The sequence below is a fragment of the Bos grunniens genome, chromosome 1, assembly GCF_055505025.1.
Source record: "Bos grunniens cultivar Pamir isolate PY7600 chromosome 1, Bosgru_T2T1.0, whole genome shotgun sequence".
NCBI classification, from domain to species: Eukaryota; Metazoa; Chordata; class Mammalia; order Artiodactyla; family Bovidae; genus Bos; species Bos grunniens.
In genome coordinates, this window is record NC_141165.1 from 91,411,430 (window position 1) to 91,435,309 (window position 23,880).

General features: G+C 37.3%; 1 protein-coding gene and 1 long non-coding RNA gene across 10 annotated transcripts in view; one reads left to right on the forward strand and one right to left on the reverse strand.

Annotated features, from left to right (window-relative positions):
• The window catches only part of STXBP5L (syntaxin binding protein 5L), a 455,210-nt gene that overhangs the window by 10,781 nt on the left and 420,549 nt on the right, over positions 1 to 23,880 (reverse strand). For all 8 annotated transcript variants that reach the window (XM_086404109.1, XM_086404086.1, XM_086404055.1 and 5 more), the window contains 4 exons: positions 20,687 to 20,857; positions 17,788 to 18,027; positions 5,033 to 5,393; positions 948 to 1,113 (listed from right to left, as the gene is read on the reverse strand). In XM_086404109.1, the coding sequence (XP_086260235.1) occupies positions 948 to 1,113; positions 5,033 to 5,393; positions 17,788 to 18,027; positions 20,687 to 20,857 (938 nt within the window). The remainder of the gene's footprint in view (positions 1 to 947; positions 1,114 to 5,032; positions 5,394 to 17,787; positions 18,028 to 20,686; positions 20,858 to 23,880) is intronic.
• LOC147379912 (uncharacterized) overlaps positions 6,087 to 23,880 on the forward strand; it is a 97,526-nt gene continuing 79,732 nt past the window's right edge. The window contains exon 1 of one of the 2 annotated variants that reach the window (XR_015164902.1): positions 6,087 to 11,100. This is a non-coding gene — a long non-coding RNA (uncharacterized LOC147379912). The remainder of the gene's footprint in view (positions 11,101 to 23,880) is intronic. The other variant, XR_015164903.1, reaches the window with a different exon arrangement.

Consider the following 23,880-nt stretch of genomic DNA (forward strand, 5'->3'; position numbering starts at 1 on the left):
GCATATAAAAAACTTAAATATATGTTGAATAACATTTATTATTATTTATTTTTAAAACTTAGTATGTTCCAGGCATTCTTCTCAGTGCTTTACATGAATTCTTTCTTAATTCTCACAGTAATGCTTCAAGGTAGAACATAGGACTTCTCTGGTGGCTCAGACAGTAAAGTGTCTGTCTACAATGTGGGAGACCCGGGTTCAATCCCTGGTTTGGGAAGATCCCCTGAAGAAGGAAATGGCAATCCACTCCAGTACTATTGCCTGGAAAATCCCATGGACAGAGGAGCCTGATAGGCTACAGTCCACAGGGTCGCAAAGAGTCGGACACGAGGTAGAACATACAAGTAGATTAAGTAAAATAGCCAAAGTTATACCAGTAGGCAAAATGCAGCTTAAACAGTTCAGAGCTTATACTGTGAACCTCTATATTGTAATAATTTTAGTTTTCTTTTCTCTAAAGTAAGGGAGAGAAACCAATTAAATCCTTAGGATGTCTTTTAAAATTTTATGACATTTACTTATCCAAGATTAAATAAATTCTTTTACATTTATTTTGTTTCTAAGCTCTGCTTACTGCTATGACCATAGGCAAATGCCCATTTCTAACCTATAGGATATATATTTATTTTGTATGGCCCACAATTAAGGTTTCTTTTAAGTCTATTAACTGTGAATTGTAGGCAAAACAAACAATGAAATAAACAGAACAACCATTGATACATATGATCGCCACATTCTTCCCACATCCCCTTTTTTCTTATTTTTTTTTTCTGTGTATATCTGGAACCACAGTAGAACTTGGTAGCATCACCAGGATGAACATATATTCAAAACATGTTCTAGGGCAGGCATGTTTATTGTCTAGCCTAATAATATTTGAGCTTTTAGACCTCTCTTTCATTCTCTTTTTTACAACTACGTTCAATGTTTATTCATAAATGACCTACCTGTAGATTATCACACATCTCTTGGCTGTATGTTAACCTTTGAATTTCAGTAGGAGAGACGAGGTATAATGCCTGTCCTTCATTGGTAAAACAAAATGTCCGTGCTATCCGCATGTCTGTCAGTGGCAGATAATTAACATCTAACATTGGGCGAAGACTAGGTAGGCTGAATGGAAAAAACCAAATCCACATTTCAATATCAAGTTGTTAGAAGCTTTTAATTTCTATATATAAAATATAATGATCTTTACATAAAACAGTAATTTTTATACTACTATTTTATGGTTGTTTCTTTTTATCTTCTTGAAGTCTCAATGGTAGTAAACTAGAACTTCATGTAAAATCATTTTCACAAAAAATTATGGTACAGTTCTATTTTAATCCACACAGATACTTAGCAGATGTCCTTGAAGGCTGGATTAAATGCACTGGCCAGCAATTCCAAAATGCTTTGTGCAGCATTTCACAGGTTCCTACTGTTGTAATCTTTTATTATGGCAGAAACACTATAACTAGAAAGTGGCTGCCTGCATACTTGCTCTATTGTCTCTTTTTAAGGCAAAATTCCTGGGTCTGAGGTTATACACTGATGTGTGTCTAGTTCACTATGCCTGGGAATGGAGTGGCTTTCCTCCCCATTCCTTTACTTCCTCTATACACAGAAAATGAAAATCACCTATGACTTATGGCACCTATACTGAAGGTGTGATTAATGACTGGGACTGTTACAGAATTAGTTATACACAATAGATCAGAATTTGCACATCCAAATGAATACTACATCTCAGGTGTCTTACTGATTGGGTATTTTGTTGTTGTTCAGTCACTCAGTTGTTTCTGAATCTTTGGAACCTATTGGACTGCAGCACGCCAGGCTCCCCTGACCTTCACTATCTCCTGGAGTTTGCTCAGACTCATCTCTATTGAGTTGGTGATGCCATCCAACCATCTCATCTTGTCACCTCCTCCTCCTCCTGCCTTCAATCTTTCCCAGCATCAGCATCTTTTCCAATGAGTCAGCTCTTCCCATTGGGTGGTCAAAATATTGGAGCTTCAGCTTTAGCATCAGTCCTTCCAATGAATATTCAGCATTGATTTCCTTTAGGATTGCCTGTGTTGATATCCTGCTGTCCAAGGGACTCTCAAGAGTCTTTTCCAGCACCACAGTTCGAAACCGACAATTCTAAGGCACTCAGCCTTCTTTATGGTCCAACTTTCACATCCATACATGACTACTGGAAAAACCGTAGCTTTGACTATACAGACCTTTGTTAGCAAAGTGATGTCTCTGCTTTTTAATATACTGTCTAGATTTGTCATAGCTTTTCTTCCAATGAGCAAGCATCTTTTAATTTCATAGCTGCAGTCACTGTCCACAGTGATTTTGGAGCCCAAGAAAATAAAATCTGCCAGTGTTCCCATTTTTTCCCCATCTATTTTCCATGAAGTGATGGCACTGGGTGCTATGATCTTAGTTTTTTGAATGTTGAGTTTTAAGCTAGTTTTTTTACTTTCCTCTTTCACCTTCATCAAAAGCCTCTTTAGTTCCTCTTCACTCTCTGCCATTATCATCTGCATATCTGAGATTGTTGATCTTTTTCAGTCTTGATTCCAGCTTGTGCTTCATCCAGCGTGCCATTTCTTATGATGTACTCTGCATGTAAGCAGGGTGACAATACACCGCCTTGACGTACTCCTTTCCCAATTTTGAAGCAATCTGCTAGTTCATGTCTGGTTCTAACTGTTGCTTCTTGACCAGCATACAGGTTTCTCAGGAGGCAGGTAAGGTGGTTTGGTAGTCCTATCTTTTGAAGAATTTTCCACAGTTTGTTGTGATCCACACAGTCAAAGGCTTTAGCATGGTCAGTGAAGCAGAAATAGATCTTTTTCTGGAATTCTCACTATCACTGTCAAGCTAAAATCACTATCAAGCTAAAATTTCAATTGTGACAATATTGTAATGTCTTTGAATTTAAAAGAAAAATTTTGAGTGACTAAATGTGAGCTTAGGGGAGTGTACACACATTTTTTTTTCCCTTCTAAACTAAGGCATGTCTAGGAGTTAAGTCATTATTTTCAAACCAGACTGGAATGGCCCTCATCAGAAATCTCTAAAAAGAATTTGAGAAAAGAAATCAGATAAAGAATAAGAAACATATAAGAGAATAAGCAGACTATAAATGATTGTTTTTATTTTTTCAAAACTGTCTCCTCCACTACCTCTACTCATGTCTCCCCTATTAAAGAAAATATAACAATAAAAACACTCTCAAAACCCCAGTTTCACTCTTGAATTACTTTCCTATCTCTCATCTCTCTTTTTACCAAAATTTCCCAAAAGAACTCTGTCTCAGGAATTGGCAAACTTTTTTTAAAGAGTCAGATAGTAAATATTTTAGGGTTTGTAGGCCATGTGGTCTCGGGTACAACTACTCAACTCTTGCCTGTTGTGTACACGCTCTTTCTTATGGGCAATATATAAGCAAGTGGTGTGGTTGTGTTCCCCAAACCTTTATGAACACTGAGATGTGAATTTCATATACTTTCCACATATCATGAAATATTCTTCTCTGCTTTTTTCAACAGTTTGAAAATGTAAAAACCATTTTTGGCTTGCAGGCTATACAGTATTATATTGGGTGGAGGGTAGAGTGGATATTGCGTGGGGTTATAGTTTTGTCAATTCCTGATCTGTGTCACTGCCTTTATTCTTGCCTCCCTTGAAATTTAGTCTTATCTTCACTGTGCTCCAAAGATTTGTTTTCTCAAATATCACTTATATCTACATCTACTATCTTTTCTTGTACTCAAATTCTTTGATCTTTCTGTTTTAACTCTTGATCATCATTTTGGTAGTCATCTGTCCTTTTTTTCTTTTTTTTTTTTATACTCTTCTATCCTTTTCATGAAGTTATGTTACTGTGATACTTTTTCTAGCTCTCTCATGACTGCTTCTCAATCTCCTTTGCTAGATTTTCTTTCTTTCTGGCACTATATAGATGTATTCATATGCATCCCCCTCCCTCAATTTTTGTCCCCAGATAAGTCTCTTTCTCCTCTTTTTTAATACTATCTTTGATGATTTCATTCACTGCCAAAACTTTCACTAATGCATTTACATAGATGATTTCCAGAGCTGAATCTTCCACCTCTATTTTTTAAGAGTCTAGACTGTAAATTGCCTGCTAAACTTATTCAAGCTGACATATACGCACCTCATATTCCAAGTATTCATTCTCAGACTTATTTTCTCCAAATTCTCCTGACTTTCTTATCTATTAATGACATCACTATTATCCAAGTTCATGACAGAAAATTTTCACCTTTAAGTTCTCTTCTTATCCTGAGATTTAATGACCTCCATTATCTTTCACAACCAATCAGTTTTACATTCAGAAAAATTCCCTCACATCTGTTTCTACCTAGCCTTCAATATAGCTATGACTTCAGTTCAAAAGTCCACCCCAAACTCTTCCTCCATGTGTATTTCTTAATGTATAGCCTGCAGCAGGTTCAAATAAAGGGATGATTTTTAGTATACTCTTCAGTGTTGATCTCACTTTTTCCTAAACTTGCAACCTCAGGCAAATTTATTAACATGTAAAATAGAGGAAGCAGATAATACTTCATTTCCTATGTCCTAGAGAAGTTATAAGGATAAAGTTAAATTCTGTATAGAAAATTCTTGTGTGTACTATGAAACATAGTAAAGGTAACAGTTCATTTCTTTTCCCTGTGGTTTATTCATCTTCATATATCCTGTGCCCAGCATAGCATCTGGGAGATAGGTGCTCAATAAATGTTGAATGAATGTGTGAATGACTGGAGAATCACTCTTTCCTTGGATTCCTTGATGGCAGTTAACATATATTTCATTCACAATGCAAAGCATTTTTAGCAAACAAAACCTAAAATAAACTCCAACTCTCCTCAAATTTTTGAGCAATAAAACATTCACAAACATAATGAAACAATGATCTCAGGTTGCTTCTTAATTTATCTTGCATGTTACACATATACTTTTTATAATTTTACCATGTTTGCACTGTTATGATTACCAGATAATTTATAAAGACAGCACATACCTCATTATCATGATATGCCCATTGGCACAAAAGCATGCCAAGCAGGCACTGTTACACATGACCACCACATCTGCTTGCAGTATAAAAGATGTTTCTGTGATGTTATGAACATAGAGGCAGGTCTGAGAAGGCAGTGAGAAGACTTTAGCTTGTTTCTCTGAACAGATTATTGTGTACTGATGATCTCCTATTTCTTGGGATGGAGAGGGGCAGTTCATGACCAGTTTCCTTCTCCAGGATTTCTCATTTTCGTCTATGTTGTTTGGATCCCTCCAAACTTCATATGGTGGTTGCATTAACCCACCAGTTCGGTCCATACAGGAGAATGTTAGGACAGCTCCTTTCAATGAGAGGAATGTACCTATAAAAACAATTCCACGTCACTGGCACATGAAATTCTTTCTAAAACAGGTGCTATTCATCTGTGGGTGATAAATTTTTTCTTTTATATTATAATTTATATTTATAGTGTCATAATATTGCCGTATTACACATAAATCAGTAGATTTGTGCATTTATCAGCTGCAATAACTTTGAATCATAATGAGTAAATGCTAAAAGGAGTCCTAAGACATCAACTCATCAAATCCTTTCATTATATTAATACGAAAACAGATCCAGGAAGATGATGAGTTTTGGGCCAAGACACATAACAAATTAGTGACTGAGCCTGGACTGGAACTCAAGTTTCCTAATTCCTAATCCAGTATCCTTTCAGCAGAAGGCAATGGCACCCCACTCCAGTACTCTTACCTGGAAAATCCCAAGGATGGAGGAGCCTGGAAGGCTGCAGTCCATGGGGTCGCAAAGAGCTGGACATGACTGAGCGACTTCACTTTCACTTTTCACTTTCATGCATTGGAGAAGGAAATGGCAACCCATTCCAGTGTTCTTGCCTGGAGAATCCCAGGGATGGGGGTGCCTGGTGGGCTGCCGTCTATGGGGTCGCACAGAGTCGGACACGACTGAAGCAACTTAGCAGCAGCAGCAGTATCCTTTCACTATACTATACTGCTGCTGCTAAGTCACTTTAGTCGTGTCTGACTCTGTGCGACCCCATAGACAGCAGCCCACCAGACTCCCCAGTCCTTGGGATTCTCCAGGCAAGAACACTGGAGTGGGTTGCCATTTCCTTCTCCAGTGCATGAAAGTGAAAGTGAAGTGGCTCAGTCGTGTATGACTCCTAGCAACCCCATGGACTGCAGCCTACCAGGCTCCTCCATCCATGGGATTTTCCAGGCAAGAGTACTGGAGTGGGTTGCCATTGCCTTCTTCATTAAAATACTTTTTTTTTTTTAAACAAATTTCAGAAAGTTTATAATTTTAATTTACTGAATAACTTCAACTGAAAAGATAATCATGCCATCTGATTCCATTTCTTTATAAACTCATTCACTAGAAAATACTATTTTTCTTCTTCTGAAAATGAATACTCAGAATACTTCATGAAATTTAAATATCTAGTTCATGCTAGCAATTTTGATTGTATTTTTTAAAAAACAAACTGAATTTGGTGTTTACTCAGGCTTATGCATCTTTGATACAGAAAAATGGTTTACTCACCTGGATTCTCCAAGGTTGAACATCCATGCCAGATTATTACCTATGGGTGATTTTTTACCAGTCCCAGAGATTGGATACTGCAAAGACTTAGGTAACTTGGGATAGATTGACCTTTGGACACTTCCAGACTCTTCCCTAAGCAGTGCCTGAGCAGCCTTTTCTTTCCTTTGTCCTTTGACATCGTGTAGAGAGTAATGGAGGAGGGCACGGAAACTCACTCCAGTATCGTTGCCTGGAAAATTGCACAGATGAGCCTGGAGGGCTACAGTCCATGGGATTGCCAAGAGTTGGACACGATTGAGTGACTGAGCACGCATGTAGAGAGAATAAGGAAGCTATCCCAGGCTGCCATACCTCAAGAGTGTACATGTACCAGAGACTTGGAAAGGGTATTATACAAATACATTCCATTTAGAAAATACTTTATTAAGTATTAAAAATTTATAAAATTCAAAGTAACATGTTTAGATGCTTTAACATCTCAGTTGTGTTTTTTAAACCCACTTTTAAAACCAAGAAGCCTGTAAATGTCTGACAGGGATAAGGGAGCAAGGGCTCAGGTGCTGTAATCTGAGGGTCAAGGTATGAAAGACCAGCTCTCAACCTACCAAGGAGGAAAATGTCTGCCAAGGGCTATGATGAATGATTTAATTAGTATTCATCTAGGAGTGATCCTTCTATTCCAAAAAAAAAAAAAAAAGCTTCCATATTTCCATTGCTGCATAGCATGGAAAAACTTTCTGAAGTATATATTAACAACACCCTCAATTTAGAGATATCCCAAAGTAGGTTAAAAAAAAAAAAAAAACAAGAAATCTACATTTTGGAAGCCATTTTCTTTACTCCTGATGCTTACAAAGCTGTCAGTATCAAAATGACTGTTCCTTAATAAGTTGCCTTGCCCAAATATCTGCTTTGTTTCCTAATTTGTGGTAAGAATGCTCTGATTATATCCTTTTCATTAGTTTTATACAAGGTTTAAGTTTTCCCTCTGCATGTTTGTGTGTGTGCTCAGTCGTGTCTGACTCTTTGCAACCCCATGGACTGTAGTCCACGAGGCTCCTCGTTCATGGGATTTCCCAGGCAAGAATACTGGAGTAGGTTGCCATTTCCTCCTCCAGAGGACCTTCCTGACCCAGGGATTGAACCCAAGTCTCCTGTGGCTCCTGCTTTGGTACCACTGAGCCACCTGAGAATCCCACCACTGTATTATTAATCTTATGATTCTGTCTTTAGTCTTTTCTAACTTAAAAAAAAAAAAAAAGCTTAATCAAGTCAGAATTACAAACTTACTGTTTTAGAAATGCACATTACAGGAAGCTTAAATTTACGAACTTCTGTAATAAAATGTTAACAGTTCAGTTCAGTCACTCAGTCGTGTCCGACTCTTTGTGACCCCATGAATTGCAGCACACGATTCACGGGCCTCCCTGTCCCATCACCAACTCCCGGAGTTTACTCAAACTCACGTCCATAGAGTCAGTGATGCCATCCAGCCATCTCATCCTCTGTCATCCCCTTCTCCTCCTGCCCCCAATCCCTCCCAGCATCAGAGTCTTTTCCAATGAGACAGATCTTCACATGAGGTGGCCAAAGTACTGGAGTTTCAGCTTCAGCATCATTCCTTCTGAAGAACACCCAGGGCTGATCTCCTTCAGAATGGACTGGTTGGATCTCCTTGCAGTCCAAGGGACTCTCAAGAGTCTTCCCCAACACCACAGTTCAAAAGCATCAATTCTTCTGCACTCAGCCTTCTTCACAGTCCAACTCTCACATCCATACATGACCACAGGAAAAACTATAGCCTTGACTAGACGGACCTTTGTTGGCAAAGTAATGTCTCTGCCTTTGAATATGCTATCTAGGTTGGTCATAACTTTCCTGCCAAGGAGTAAGCGTCTTTTAATTTCATGGCTGTAATCACCATCTGCAGTGATTTTGGAGCCCAGAAAAATAAAGTCTGACACTATTTCCACTGTTTCCCCATCTATTTGCCATGAAGTGATGGGACCAGATGCCATGATCTTCGTTTCGTAATGTTTAGCTTTAAGCCAACTTTTTCACTCTCCTCTCACTTTCATGAAGAAGCTTTTTAGTACCTCTTCACTTTCTGCCATAATGGTGGTATCATCTGCATATCTGAGGTTATTGATATTTCTCCCGGCAACAGTTCAGTCTATAGTAAATAATTCACAGATAACTAATGAGGATTTTCCACTTAAAAGAGGTCTTACTGGCTAGAAGTGTGCCTTACTCTAGCTTTCCAAATTATCAGTCTTTCCCACTAAAATCTTTATCATTCGATCAACAAGTATTTATTTTGACCTGAGAAACTGGAAGGATGGAATTGTCATTAAGAGATATGGAAAAACTATGGAAGACAGCAAAGGAATATTAGGAATTCAGTTTGGGACATAAGTTTGAAATACTTATTAGATCCAAAAGTGAAAAGTGAAAATGTAAGTTGCTCAGTCCAACTCTTTGCAAGTCCATGGACTGTAGCCCGCCAGGCTTCTTTCCATGGCATTCTCCAGGCAAGAATACTGGAGTGGGTTGCCATTCCCTTCTCCAGGGGATCTTCTTGATCCAGGGATCGAACGTGGGTCTCCTGCATTGCAGGTAGATTCTTTACCATCTGAGCCACCAGGGAAGCCCTATTAGATCCAAGTGGCTGTCAAATAATTGGACACCTGTATCAGGAATTTGTGGATGGACCCAGACTATAAATATAAATATATGACCCACGAGATTACAAGTGGCATTTATAGTAGTAAGGCTGGCTGATTTCATGTAGGGCTTGGATATAAATAGAAAACAGGAAGGATTCAAGGACTCTGTCTTTGAGCGTGCTGATTTTAAGTCCAGTGAAATGTAGAGGAACTAGTAAAGGGGACTGAAAAGGAATAGCTATAGAGGTAGAGAGAAAACTGGGTAAATAACGTATCCTGGAATCTAAGCGAAAAGTGAAATGTTACAAGGTAGGGATAATGGTAAGCTGTGCAGTAAGCTGCTGCTATTTCAGGTGAGATGTGACTTGAGAATTGAATTTAGCAGTGATGTCAGTGATGACCTCTGTAGAGGCTTTTGTTGATTGGTGTGAGAGAAAGTTTGATCAGAATGCACTCAAGAGAATGGGAGAATAAAACTGAAAATAATGAATATAACAATAGTATTCCTTGAATATTTCAAGGAATCTTGCACTAAAGACAAAAACAGTGAAATGGGGCATTTGTAGGAGCAAAGATTCAAGGACGATTTTTCTCTTTTAGTGGGAGAAATAACAGCATGTTTGTATGCTGATCTAATAGATAAATATATAAAGGAAACAGGAAAATTGCTGGATTGACTTTCTTGTGTAGGTGAAAGGGAATAGAATCTAGTGTATAAGTGGAGATGTTCACCAAGTCAGGAGTTTACACAGCTTAGTCACAATAATAGGAAAGAAGGTAGCAATCTTGGTGATGGTGGCAGCTGCTGCAGTTCTCATCTGATTGTTTTCTCAATGAAAGAAGACATGGTCATTGCTGAGATTGAAAACAGTGGAGAAGGTATTAAAGCTCTGAGGAGAGTGGAGAAAGTATGTAATTGTTAAGGGTGGAGAGAAGACTAGAGTATTATAGTATGACTCCCCAGCAGCACAGGAACCCACCAGAGGTTGTTGATGATTTATTTCAAAATGAGACTGTTTAGTCTGATTATTTTTCTCCAGCCGTATTTAGCTACACAGGTATAGAAATAAAGTGTATGTTTGTGTGTGTGCACTCAGTCACTCAGACATGTCGTACTCTCTGCGACTCCATGGACTGCAGCCTGCCAGGCTCCTCTGTCCATAGTATTTTCCAAGCAAGAATACTGAAGTGGGTTGCCATTTCCTTCTCCAGGGGATCGTCCCGACTGAGGGATCAAACCTATGTCTCCTGTATCTCCTTCACTGGCAGGCTGATTCTTTACCATTGAGCCACCTGGCAAACAGAATTAAATTTAGGAACCAGGATTGTGATTAACCATATTATATATGCATGATGTTATGATTTATGATGAGTATGTATTTGGTCTTTGTCCCTGTTTCTGGTATAGTGCTCCTAAAATCCTTGGAATTGCCTGACAAGAACAATACAGGTGTCTTTCATTATGTTAATAAGGTGATTTTGGAGTCTCACCTAAGGTTGGGTACTGGTTGCCAGGGGAACCAACCAGGTGATTAGAAGGTTAACACTTTCAGCCCTACCCCCACCTCTGGGGCACAGAGACAAGCTGGAGATTGAATTCAATCACCATTGGTTTAATTAATCACATCTGTGTAAGGAAACCATATTAAAAACCCAAAGGTGGGGTGGTGGTGGTTTGAAGAGCTTCCGGGTTAAGGAGCAGGTAGTAGTGTGGGGAGAGTGACACTCCTGGAGAAGGCATGGAAGAGGTAGCTTCATGTACCTCCCTACATTCCTTGCCCTATGCATCTCCCATCAGATGTTCAGCTATATCCTGTTATAAGAAACTGCTAAACAGTAAGTAAAAGTTTTTCTGAGGTTCTTTGAGTGGCTCTAGAAAACTGATTGAACTGGAGAAGGGGGCTGTGGAAGCCTCAGGTCTTCTTGGTCAGAAGAATAGGTGACAACCTTGACTTGTCTTGGTATTGGCATCTGAAGGCGGGGGTTACAGAGCCATTACCCTGTGGGGCCATCTCCATGTGGACAGTGTCCAAATTCAGTCAAACTGTGGAATACTCAGCTGGTATCTCAGACTTGTTTGTGGAGAAGGCCTCCACTTATCTGGTGTCAGAAGTGTTGTGAGTGTGGTAGTTGTGTGAAAGTAAAGGAGGAGGAGACACAAAGGAAAAACCCAGGAGGAGGAAGGGCTGTTGTTTTTTCATCCCAGCATGCAAAACTGCATTTGTATTAGTATCACTTGTGGCTTGTTAAACAATTTTCAGACACCAACCCAGACCAGCTGAATTAGAAACTCTGGGAATGGAGCCAGAGTGTTACAATCTGTGCTGTAACCCTTCAAGTGGTTCTGACACAGATTAAAGTGATGGCTTCTAGAATAAATCTCTAGGTGCTCTGTCACTCTAAAATGCAGTGATTTAGTGATTTAGTGCTTTAGTGCACATTGCCATATTGTTGATGAGAATTTGTTGTCCAGACAACCAAGATAAGTTAATGTGAAAAAAGTCCTTTAAAAAAGAGAAGTGGGCTTTTCTTTGTTGAGAGTTTTTTTTATTATTATTACTGATCAAATATCCTTATTAGTTACAGGTCTATTCAGAGTTTCTATTTCTTCATGATTCAGTCTTGATATTTGTATGTCGTTAGGAGTTTATCCATTTCTTCTAGGTTATCCTACTGTATTATAAAGAACTATATATCTAGATCATTCGATTTTCACAAAGAGAGATGTTCTTTTAATCTCTCCATAAAAGAAATTCCGGAAAAAGTTTGAATTCATGACAACAGCATGTGACAAAATGGTATGTGAGATTTCATTTGTTTTTGGAGAGCATTTTATTTTGCTTTTTTAATATCTAAAAATCTTAATAGTTCCATGTGTCTAGCTGTTAAAGACTCAGATTTCATACTTTATACTCAGCAGTTTCAAGTGACAGTACATTTACTTTGGGAAAAATAGAACTGCTATAAACACATTCAGTATAACTAGTAACAGGAACTGTAAACAACAAACAGCTGCTGCAAGTGGAGAGTATGTTTATTTTTCTGTATTAGTCTGTGATTTTACTTGTTCAGTCAAATACAATCATTACATTTGAACTATATTTTTATGGTATCTATTTTTAATGAAGTTTGTAAGATACAATTATGAATTTCACAAATATGTTTAAAATATATATGTCTTATATGGAAAGGCCCTAACTGAATATGGTGCACAGAAATCAGGTGATGAAATTTCTTATCAAGGTTTAGACTTGAGATTAAAAACCATACATCCTTCTCATTTTAACTAATTTCCAGACAAAGCCTATTAACTAGCTTCATACTATATCTTGAGAGCACATTTGTTCATTTGTATGTTTGCATAAATTAATTTAATTGTTCTTCATCAGATAGCCGGATTTTAAAGGAATTAAATGCTGGCAAGTAAGCCTGACATAGGGAGTAGGCTAGGAAGTCTAGAGTAGAGGGTAAGTCTATGAGATATTTCTGTCAGCAGGCAAAGGACAAAACAAGAATATGGTAAGAAAAATAACAGTTAAAAAGGTAAGAAGATAATCTCTGGCATACTTTTACAGTGTTGAGAATATACATATGAAAACATATCTAAGCTTATATAATACATAATCAAAAACTGAATTAGTAAGTTAGTCATATCCTCAGTATACGAAAAGAGCAAAAAAGATGGAGATACATTTAGTTTGAGTTTAGTAGATTTATGTATTAATAGATGATTCACTGTCACTACTGTGTCTAGGTATAGCGATGGCTCGCAGGAAAGCTTCTACTACCGTGATACAACTCAGCATTAATCTGACATGAAAGTGCGGGGCTGAAGAGCATATTACAAATTATATATTATGTCAACAATAGAAACAAATAATGTAGAACAAACAAGATTTGAAATTTAAAATGGATGGAGCTAAAAGCTAGTCTGTAGAAAATTATTCTAATTCCTTCAAATCTATAGCTCCCAAGAAACTTGATACAAGTTTTCCAAAATTTTGACAACAAATATAAAAGTTCATATGACATCTAACAATGATGGATGATTGACAGGTGGCAAAGAGAAATGAGAAGAAATAAGACTGGCTGGACCAGGGAACTGGTGCTGGAAAGTAGCAGGAAATCAGATTAAAGAGGTAGAACAAGGCTGGGATTTCCAAGAAATTGCTTCTATGGATAAGTGAAGGTATCAGAATATGGTGCATAAAAATCAGGAGATGAAGACAATACTGGAATTAAGACCAGTACAGAGGCAGAGTTAAGTAAAAGGAATCAGAGTAAGTGAAAGAAATGGAAGTGATGGAAGTCATTAAGTATTGTGGAACTAGTAACAGAAATGGGGAGAATAGAAACAAAAAAAAAACAGTTCAGGGGTAAAGAGAATGAATTTATTATGGAGACTCTTCAGTTTAATCATGAGTTTGAGTTTGATATTGAAGCATGAAAATAATTTTTTTTTTTTTACAAATCAGTGATAGGCACGTCATGTGGCAGAATTGATAATTACAGAATAATTTGTTAACAGGTAGCACAAAGCATTACATAGAAATGAGATAAATTTAAAATGAGTCTCAAAATTACAGGGGTAGGAAGCTGTTGGAAGTGATGAATATGTTTATGGCATAGATTGTGGTCATAGTTTCATGGATGTTTACTTATCTCCAGACTCATCAAGTTGCATACAATAAATATGTATTTTTTTGTGTGTCAATTATACTTCAATAAAGGAGCTTTGAAGTTAGAATCTCTGCAAATTTCTCACAGAATTACTGTTGGAGAGTAAAATTCCTAGGGGCAGAACTATGGGGGGTGGAGATGGGACAGACAGGGGGAGAGTTTGCTCGTGGAAGAATTTTCATTTACCTTCTTCCTCTGTATTTGGAGTTTTTACAATTACAATTTTTTTTTTTTTTTTTTACAATTACAAAATTTAACCACCAGTATTTTAGATTAAAAAAGCATACCATATCATAATCTTTATACACAAAACCTCCAGAGATCTAGGAAGTCTCTTCAGGTCTTTTTTTTTTTTTTTTTCCTCTTCAGGTCTTAAGATCCTCTATTCCCCTGCCTGTTTTTCCAGCCTCAGCACCATTATAGCTCTAAGTTTTAGCTATGTCATGCTCTTTTTACCACTAGGTTGTTGTTTTTCATTTTTTGGTCTCCTTTTAAAAATCTTTATTTTTAATTAGGGGATAATTGCTTTACAATATTGTGTTGGTTTCTGCCATACATCAACATGAATCAGCCATAGGTATAAATATTTTCCCTTCCTCCTTCTAGAGCCTCCCTCCATGCCCCACTCCATCCCACCTCTCTAGGTTGTCACAGAGCAATGGTTTGAGCTCCCTAAGTCATATGGCAAATTCCCACTGGCTATCTACTTTACATATGGTGATGTATATGCCTCCATGCTACTCTCTGTTTGTCCCATTCTCTCTTTCCCCTGCTGGGTCCACAAGTCTGTTCTCTGCATCTCCATCGCTGCCCTGCAAATAGGTTCATCAGTACCATCTTTAGCCAGATTCCATACATACACATTGATATATGATACTTGTTTTTCTCTGACTTACTTCGTTCTGTATTATAGGCTCTAGTTCTTCAACTTCATTAGAACTGACTCAGCTGTGCTACCTCTAGGTTTTTTATGCTTTTCTGAATTTCTCTTAAATATCAGCACTGGGCAGAGCTCCCTTCTAAACCTGTTCCCACTTCAGACAGAGGCTTTGTGAGAGAGGTCTTCCCCAAATCCCCCTTCCATGCTGCCACAGTATTGTTTACTTCCCTAATTGTAATTTTTTGGTTACTTTTGTTCTTCCCTGCAAATAATCTGAGAATAAAAATCATTGTGTCCTGATCACTATTGCATGCCCAATGCCTAATTAATTAGTATGAGTTTGGGAAACATATGTTGAAAAAAATGGACGAATAAATTTCAAAATGGATTGTATTTTCAGGAAATTGCTAGACTCAAATTTTTCTAGGCCATCTGATAAAAGGTAATTTAACAGTGTTTTGACAGGAAAACCCATTCAGGGCCTAAAAGCATGTCACCCACTTTAGCACTGACTATGAAAGAGGGAAATGCCTCTAATTCCACACCTTTTAAAATGGTTCCCATAATCTAGAGCACTACAATAGGACAGAGATGAGTGGAGGGATGTGATGCAGAGTAGATACTAGGAAGAAGGTGAAGACGGAGTCAGGAAGTGGGATGTGAGGGAGGAGAGGATGGGTTTTCTACTTTAAATCTGAATTGGCTTTCTGTTTTCTCTGGAACTCCATCCTTTTTCTTTTTATTGTCATAAATTATGCCTTCCAATTAGGCTTTTTCTCTTTCAGTGGTTAACTATAAAACAAATCTGAACCTGGACTCAGTTTTCTGCCTTACAGGTACTGCTTTTTTAAGTTCGTAGACTTAATTTTTCTTAGAGCAGTCTTAGGTTTTACAGAAAATCGAGCATGTGGTAGAGAGCGTTCCCACACGCCCTCTGTCCTCTGCTCTGTTACCAGCACCTTGTGTGTTCGTGGTGCATTTGTTAATGTGATAAAATGATGCTGATATAATGACCAAAGTCTTGAAAGAAGGCTGGCGTAGAAACTTGGAGAAGATAGCTTCCCATTATCTCTCTTTAAGGAGGTTTGCAAATACTTATGAACCAGATGCCCAAATATTAAGTTAAATCTCTACTCACTTTGTATTTTCCCATCATTTTAAGTCTATTTGCTAAGAATGTTGAAGAACTTTCCTATGGTACTGATTCATTAAATTAGTTCCAGAGACTTGTTTATTTCCATGCTTGTGGCATAGAAAACCATATTTTTTAGAATATCTCTTACTAGAAAATTGTCTTTCACTCACAGTTGTATGCTTGTGTATACAGGGGTTTGATTTTTACCTTTAAATATTTGAGGAATACGTGCCATGTATTAGATATCCAATCTGTATAAAAATGTATTGAGTTAAAAAATGGATTGAACTAAAACTTAAAAAATCATTATGACCTTACTGATCTGGCTCTCAATCATAAGAGAATTATTCCTATTTCCTTAAAATAAAGAATACAGTAAAAGACATTTTCTTACTGTGAAATATGTTTATAATTAAAATATAGTGGTGCTAATGAGTAACTTTTAAAATACAGTGCATTTTATGGGCTGGGTCTTTTCCCCTCCTCCCTTTATCAAATTCATGCACTGAAGGCCTACACCCCAGTTCCTCAGAATGTGATCATATTTGAGACAAAGCCTTTAAAGAGGTGATTAAGCTAAAATGAGCATGATAGGGTGAGCCCTCATCCAAATGTCTAAGAGATTAGGAAACACCAGGGGTACAAGCACACAAAGAGACAGTCATGTGAGAATATGGTGAGAGTGTAGCCAACTGCAAGCCAAGGACAGAGGCCTCAGAAGAAACCAGGCCTGCCAGCACCTTAATCTTCGTCCTCTAGCCTCCAGAAGTGTGAGAAAATAAACTCGTGTTGTTTAGGCCACACACACACACAATACATTTATCTGAATTTGCCTCACTAGTAGAGAGCTGAATATTCTTCTCACAGTAACAATCCATCTATATGAATTTAGCATTCCGGTTAACAAAGAAAACACAACTCTATCTAACCTATCATGCCATATGTGTTCTTTTAAAATGAGCACGTGTATACCTGTGATGGATTCATTTTGATATTTGGCAAAACTAATACAATTATGTAAAGTTTAAAAATAAAATTTAAAAAAATAAAAATAAAATGAAATCCCTTATTCTATATATTAATAAAATTATTTTTACTTTAGAAATGTTTTTCAGATAGTTTTTTCATATATGGAAAAGAGTAAAAGTTATTGATAAGAATAAATTTTAAAATACTCAAAGGAGTAACAGAAGGAATCACGTCTCTTCAAGAGGGAAAAAGTAGGAAGACGTATACTTTAGCAGACATATACTTTAGACATATACTTTAGCAGCAGTACTCATAACTGGGGTCAAATTCTCTAGGTACTACAATAAAAATGGAAGAAATTTTGAGGCATGGCTTCAAAACAAGATGAAGAGATTATCAAAGAATTTAGAAAGCCAGCTCAAGTCAGAATGCTTCTAGTTTAATCATCTGAATTCTTTAGGGATGATGTAAAACACTCATAGGCTCTGATCTGGCATGGAACATTAGATAAATGCTTCAATTCATATTGTACAGTTTAAAATTTTTTTTTAATTTTTAATTTTATTTTTTAACTTTTGCCTTAAGGCTGTCCTAAATGCTTTTCAGAAACTTATTTCCCAAGGGACTGTTTAGGTTGGGAATTCCACAGATTACCACCATAGAAATGGTTGACAATTTTTGCCATGCAGGAAGGTAAACTGCAATAGTTGAGATAGTATATGATTTATAAAGTTCTCAATAGTTTCTAATATCCAGAATACGTAAATCTTTGCTCCAGATCAAAACAAGTTAAATGTTTTACAAAACATTTATATAAATTTGAAAAAGTAGCAGTGAAGGAATAAATGAAAACTCTTACCACTTGGCAGGACCATGACCGGTTCTGTAAATCTTTGTTCATCTGCTGAAGGTAGGTTTAGGGAGATGATTAACACCATTCCCAGACTAGTTCCAACAAACAAACAAGGGGAGATGGTAGAGTCATTTTTCCGAGCAAAGGACTCCATGAAGTACAGCGCTGTAATCGCTTCTTTAGAATCTTTGTCAATGCTGGAGATGCTAGAGCTCCTAGAACGATTATAGGAATTTTCTCGACTTTCTATGGAAATTTAAAAACAAAAAATTAAGTTTTAGTGTGTTTCCAGAACAAGTGAAGTCAGACTTAGTGCATGAAAACCAAAATGATGAGGGAGAAGTAGAATTTGATTCTGTGTTAACTGATCTGGAAGGCAGCTTATGCAGTTCACCAGCTTATTTTGATGAAGAAAAGCCCAGAAGTGTAAATCATAAACTCAGGCAGAGCTGGGACTAGCCTTGAATCTGCAGAGCTGCAGTCCACTGTTTTTTTTCTCTACCTTACCTCACAAGTTAGTTGAAATTCTCTAATTTAGAAAAAATATGTCTAGTCTAAATAGTTAAGATTACAAGAATTTCTAGTACAGTTTAATTATGCTTCTCTCCGTTCTCTCAATTACTGAAAGTATTCCTAATGACTTCTTGACAATTCCCATATACTGACAACATTGTGGCTACTTACCTGAAGGGTCATGTATGTTCTGTGGTAAATACATTCCTTTAATTTTGCTATGTTTGAAGTAATTTCAGTTGTAAATATTAAACTATTTATATAACATTGAACAAATGATATCTCCCTGAACTAGTTACAAGCTGCCTACCTTGAATCTAAATCCAGTTTTGGCTTTGCCAATGACTAAATTGGCACAGAACCACCCCACTGAGAGTGTGGTCATCTTTCTGAGAGGGCTTCAGTCCAGTGAAAAGGAAACCGGTGGCTTCAAGTTCTCCTTCTCATCAACTTTTACACATGGTGTATACTCCAACAAGCAGAAACTCACCACCTCAGGTAAATGACATAGGAAAGTTGTATTGTTCTTATCATCACTCCAGGGTACAAGTTCCTCATATTCTTTCTACTGCCTTCCCTCCTTTCCATTTTGATAGGAAATGATAACTCATTTTTATAAAGAGATAATAATATATAATAAAATAATATACAATAAAGTTAAATATTAAAGCTCCTCAGACTATTCTTTTTCTACAAACCAAAATAGAGTATTCCTAATTTTCCCTTCTCTATCCTTCAGCAAGTTTATAAAAATAACTTTTTAATAGAATTTAGATTTGAGAGGGAACACAGATATAAACTATGTATTTTACAGATTTGGAGATAGAGATGTAATTTTCCCCAAATCAACACGTTAGAGTTAGAAATGTCTAAAACTCAAAATCCCCAGCTCAGTCCAGTGACTGAAACTACTAATTCATTTACAGCCTTTACACTTTCCTTACATTCCTAGCTAATGTTTCAAAAATTTTCCATTCATGGTTCATCAACATTCAAAGTTGCTACTCATAGATACCTGTGAAAGAGAAGATCATATGCATGCTTATGATATTAAGTCTGATTCCACCAGACTTAACATGGTGGAATGTTAAAAAGCTAAAAATTCCATTTTAAAAAAAATTTTTGACCATGCCACTTCTATATGTGGAATCTTAGTTCCCTGACCAGGAATCAGATTCCATGCCCTCTGCAGTGCAAGTGCAAGGTCTCAACCATTCGACTGCCAGGAAAGTGCCTAAAAATTTTATTTTTAAAATTTGAATAATACAGATCATTACTGTCAAATTTTTAGAGGAGTGGTAAATGGTGAATTGGGCTTCCCAGGTGACACGGTGGTGAAGAATCCGCTTGCCAATGCAGGAGATGCAAGAGACAGGGTCAGGAAGATCCCCTGGAGGAGGAAATGGCAACCCAGTCTAGTATTCTTACGTGGAAAATTCCATGGACAGAGGAGCTTGGAGGGCTACAGTCCATGGGGTTGTGAAGTCAGACATGACTCAGCGACTGAGCACACTCACAAATGGTGAATTACTTTATAGCACAGAATTACCATAGCATATTCCTAAGATTACATTTTTTCTATTTCTAGTCCCAAAGCTTTTTATCAGAAAGGCAGTAGCAGAAGTTGTATGCGTGCTCAGTCGTGTCTGACTCTGTGTGACCGCATGGACTCTAGCCCACCAGGCTTCTCTCTGTCCATGGGATTTTCCTGGCAAGAATACTGGAGTGGATTGCCATATTCTCCTCCAGGGGGATCTTCCTGGTCCAGGAATCGAACCTGTGTCTCCTGCATTGACAGGTGGTTTCTTTACCACTGAGCCACCTGCAGCAGTTACAGGATTCCTCCTTTTTTGTTTTTTTTTTTAATCTTTCTTAATCTAGGCCTTCTGACTCATGTACTTTATATTCCCTGTCCCCAACGCTAATTCCATAAATAAGCAAATAATCCTCTCTTTTTAAAACATAAGATTGCAAACTAGAATTTAATGTCTTGCCTTTTTCTTGGTCACATTCTCTTAATAGTTGAGGAAACAAAGGTTATAAGACAGTAAATAATTGTCTACAGATAGAAATACCAAGAGGCTTACTGTTGAGATGGAAAGAAAGTAGGAGTATACAGAACAGATTAATACATAGGTCTCACTTTGTACAGAGGAGATGGAAACCTACCCATAAACAGAAGCATTCTGGTTTTAGAGATGAAAGAGGTGTAGTGAGGAATGGATCTGGATTCATGGCTACAGCCCGACCAGGTTCTCAGTTGCTCATTGTCTAGAGTTAACCAGCTTTTCATATTTTTACATGTGACCACAATCCCTTGTCCCTCAGCTCCTAATTCCCGTGGTATGTCAAATTTCAATTGTATCCACAAAAATCCATATGTTTAACCTACCTTCTGTTGTAACTGGCAAAGAAATCTCCATGCAAGCAGCTGACTGTGCTTTTCGAAATGGTGGTCTTCCAGGACCCCAGCGATTTATTTTTGAAACATCAGCACTGGAAAGTCGTTTTCCAGAACTGCAGCTCTGAGAAGTGGGACTTGTGCAGTGTCCATTTACGTGGTCTGTACCAAAAGGAAGAAGGCAACATAAATATCATAATTAATTCTTAATATAAGGGAATAAGTGTGTAGATTAATAAATGGAGGGAGAATTCCTTGTTTTTAAACCATTTAAAGATGGCTAAGTCCTTGTTTTAGTCATAATTTCAATAGCTAGCCAGATTTTTCATAATTATTAAATATATTCATCTTTTAAATCTGACTAACATAGTTAAAATTTATATTTTCATTATGTATTCTACCATTTAATGGCAGTACAAAATAGGTTATAGTACTAGACTTTCTTTTGCATAATGTAAATATACACCTGTTTATATAAGTTTTGGAAGAACTTCAAGTGCTTAGGGTTTAAAATATAGAACAGAAGCATTTTACTGCAAAGTTGAGAATGGTACATAAGGATATTGACTCTACAGCCAGACTGCCTGGGCTCAAATCCCAGTTCTACCACCTACTGGTTGTATACATTTTTGCAGACTTCATAGTTTAGTTTCCTCTTGATTGGGACTATTACTATCTAACTCATGGAGCTTTTGTGATAACATGTTATATGCCAGAAACTTCCTGGTATATAGTAAACTGAACAAAGATAAATTACTACTGTCATTTTTGTTTTGACATTATTACTGCCATTTTGAACTCCAACTATTCCACTAAAGTTGCTCAAGTCTAAGACCAAATAGTACTGTTTATTTTAGAGCCTGTGGATTTATCTGTTCTGATAGAATTTAAAAATTTGGAATAATTGCACTAAAATAGTCAATGCTAACACATATTATTTGAAACATCATCTCATAGATCAACAATATTCAGAATACATTTTAAAATGTGCTTATGATCCAGCAATCCCACTGCTGGGCATACACACTGAGGAAACCAGAATTGAAAGAGACACGTGTACCCCAATGTTCATCGCAGCACTGTTTATAATAGCCAGGACATGGAAGCAACCTAGATGTCCATCAGCAGATGAATGGATAAGAAAGCTATGGTACATATACACAATGGAGTATTACTCAGCCATTAAAAAGAATACATTTGAATCAGTTCTGATGAGGTGGATGAAACGAGCCTATTATACAGAGTAAGCCAGAAAGAAAAACACCAATACAGTATACTAACACATATATATGGAATTTAGAAAGATGGTAACAATAACGCTGGATACGGGACAGCAAAAGAGACACTGATGTATAGAATAGTCTTTTGGACTCTGTGGAAAAGGGAGAGGGTGGGATGATCTGGGAGAATGGCATTGAAATATGTATAATATCATATATGAAATGAGTCGCCAGTCCAGGTTCGATGCACGATACTGGATGCTTGGGGCTGGTGCACTGGGACGACCCAGAGGGATGGTATGGGGAGGGAGGAGGGAGGAGGGTCCAGGATGGGGAACACATGTATACCTGTGGCGGATTCATTTTGATATATGGCAAAACCAATACAATATTGTAAAGTTAAAAAATAAAATTTTAAACAATAAAAAATAAAATGTGCTTCTTTGGCTATTCAAAGGACAGAGTTAAACAGAACCATGTTTAATGTTCATATTGGACATGGGAACTGGCACTCAGTATCCACTCCATTACAGCTTTTCTATATTGAGGAATTTGAAAACTTAAAATATACATTCTCTGGATCCCCTTGTAGTTAGTGCAAAGATGAGAATTAGGTTTCACCATTTAAATGCACTAGTGTGTTTTACTATTTTTTTTTTAATGAGTTAACATTTATTGAATACTTCAATGCCAGGCATTTTACACACATTACTGATTTAATCTTCACAACAACTATGCAGGGTAGGTGCTCTATCCTGATTTTGCAGATGAGGAAAATGAAGGTCAAAAAATGTTCAGAAAATTATCTAATGTTACATAAGCAGTACTCATGGAGTCAGGATTCTAATCCAGATTTTTATCACTTAGTGTCTGTATGCTTAAAAACTAGGCCATTGGGTCAGCTAATATATTTGGTAAGGATTAGCAATTTTGATGATGTATTTAGGAGGGTTTAGGAGTAGCTTATGTAATATTCATTGAGCTCCTAGTCTCTTGGGACCAGTTGTCTTCCATATTAACACAGATTTATCAGACAGAAAGGCATAAATATCACATGATAAGTTAGCTACGGGGAAGTAGAAGTCAAGAGTTCTGCCTCTCCTTCACTATTGAATCTAGTCTTATAAATAGGAAAAACACTGAGGGCAACAGCCGGTACCAACAAAGACATAGAGTAGGTTCAGTTCAGTTCAGTCGCTCAGTCATGTCCAACTCTGCGACCCCATGGACTGCAGCATGCCAGGCCTCCCTGTCCATCACCAACTCCCAAAGTTCACTCAGACTCACATCCATCGAGTCCGTGATGCCATCCAGCCATCTCATCCTCTGGTGTCCCTGTCTCCTCCTGCTCCCAACGGCAATTACTTTAGGGATACAAACTGCAAATATAAGCCACGCTGCTCCGGGCATATCAGTTAGGATCTACCCAGGTGTGAAAGCTTGTTTTAGGGCTTATTCGGAGTAATTTGGGATGAGTTACAGCCCTCTTCACACTCACTCATCTAGGTTCAAGAATACATGGCAGAGCTCTGAAAATAGTAAAATTTGTTCACCTAGCCAGGACTCTTTGGACTTGCTAAGTGAAAGTGCCTGCCTATCTATTACCATCTTTTGGTGGCTGTTTTTTGTGAACATTGTTTCATTTGAGCTTATAATAGGGTAGTATCAATTATTAGATTACTCAACATGCTGGTCTGTTTTTTTCCCTACCCCCTGTATGGCCCAATTTTCCCCATCTTATGGTTGACTCATGAGGTCTGGCTGACATTACCATATCAGGGCAACTCAGAGTCTTTGGCCATATTCTTCTGTCTTCAATAGGGCTGATTAACTTAAAGGATTTCTTTTTGTAGCTTAAATTTTTTTTTAATATAATAAAGTTAATTTGCTTAATATTTTTTTCTTAGTACAGTAAATATTCAAGACAGATATGAATACTATAAAACACTTATGAAGAAATTTGGT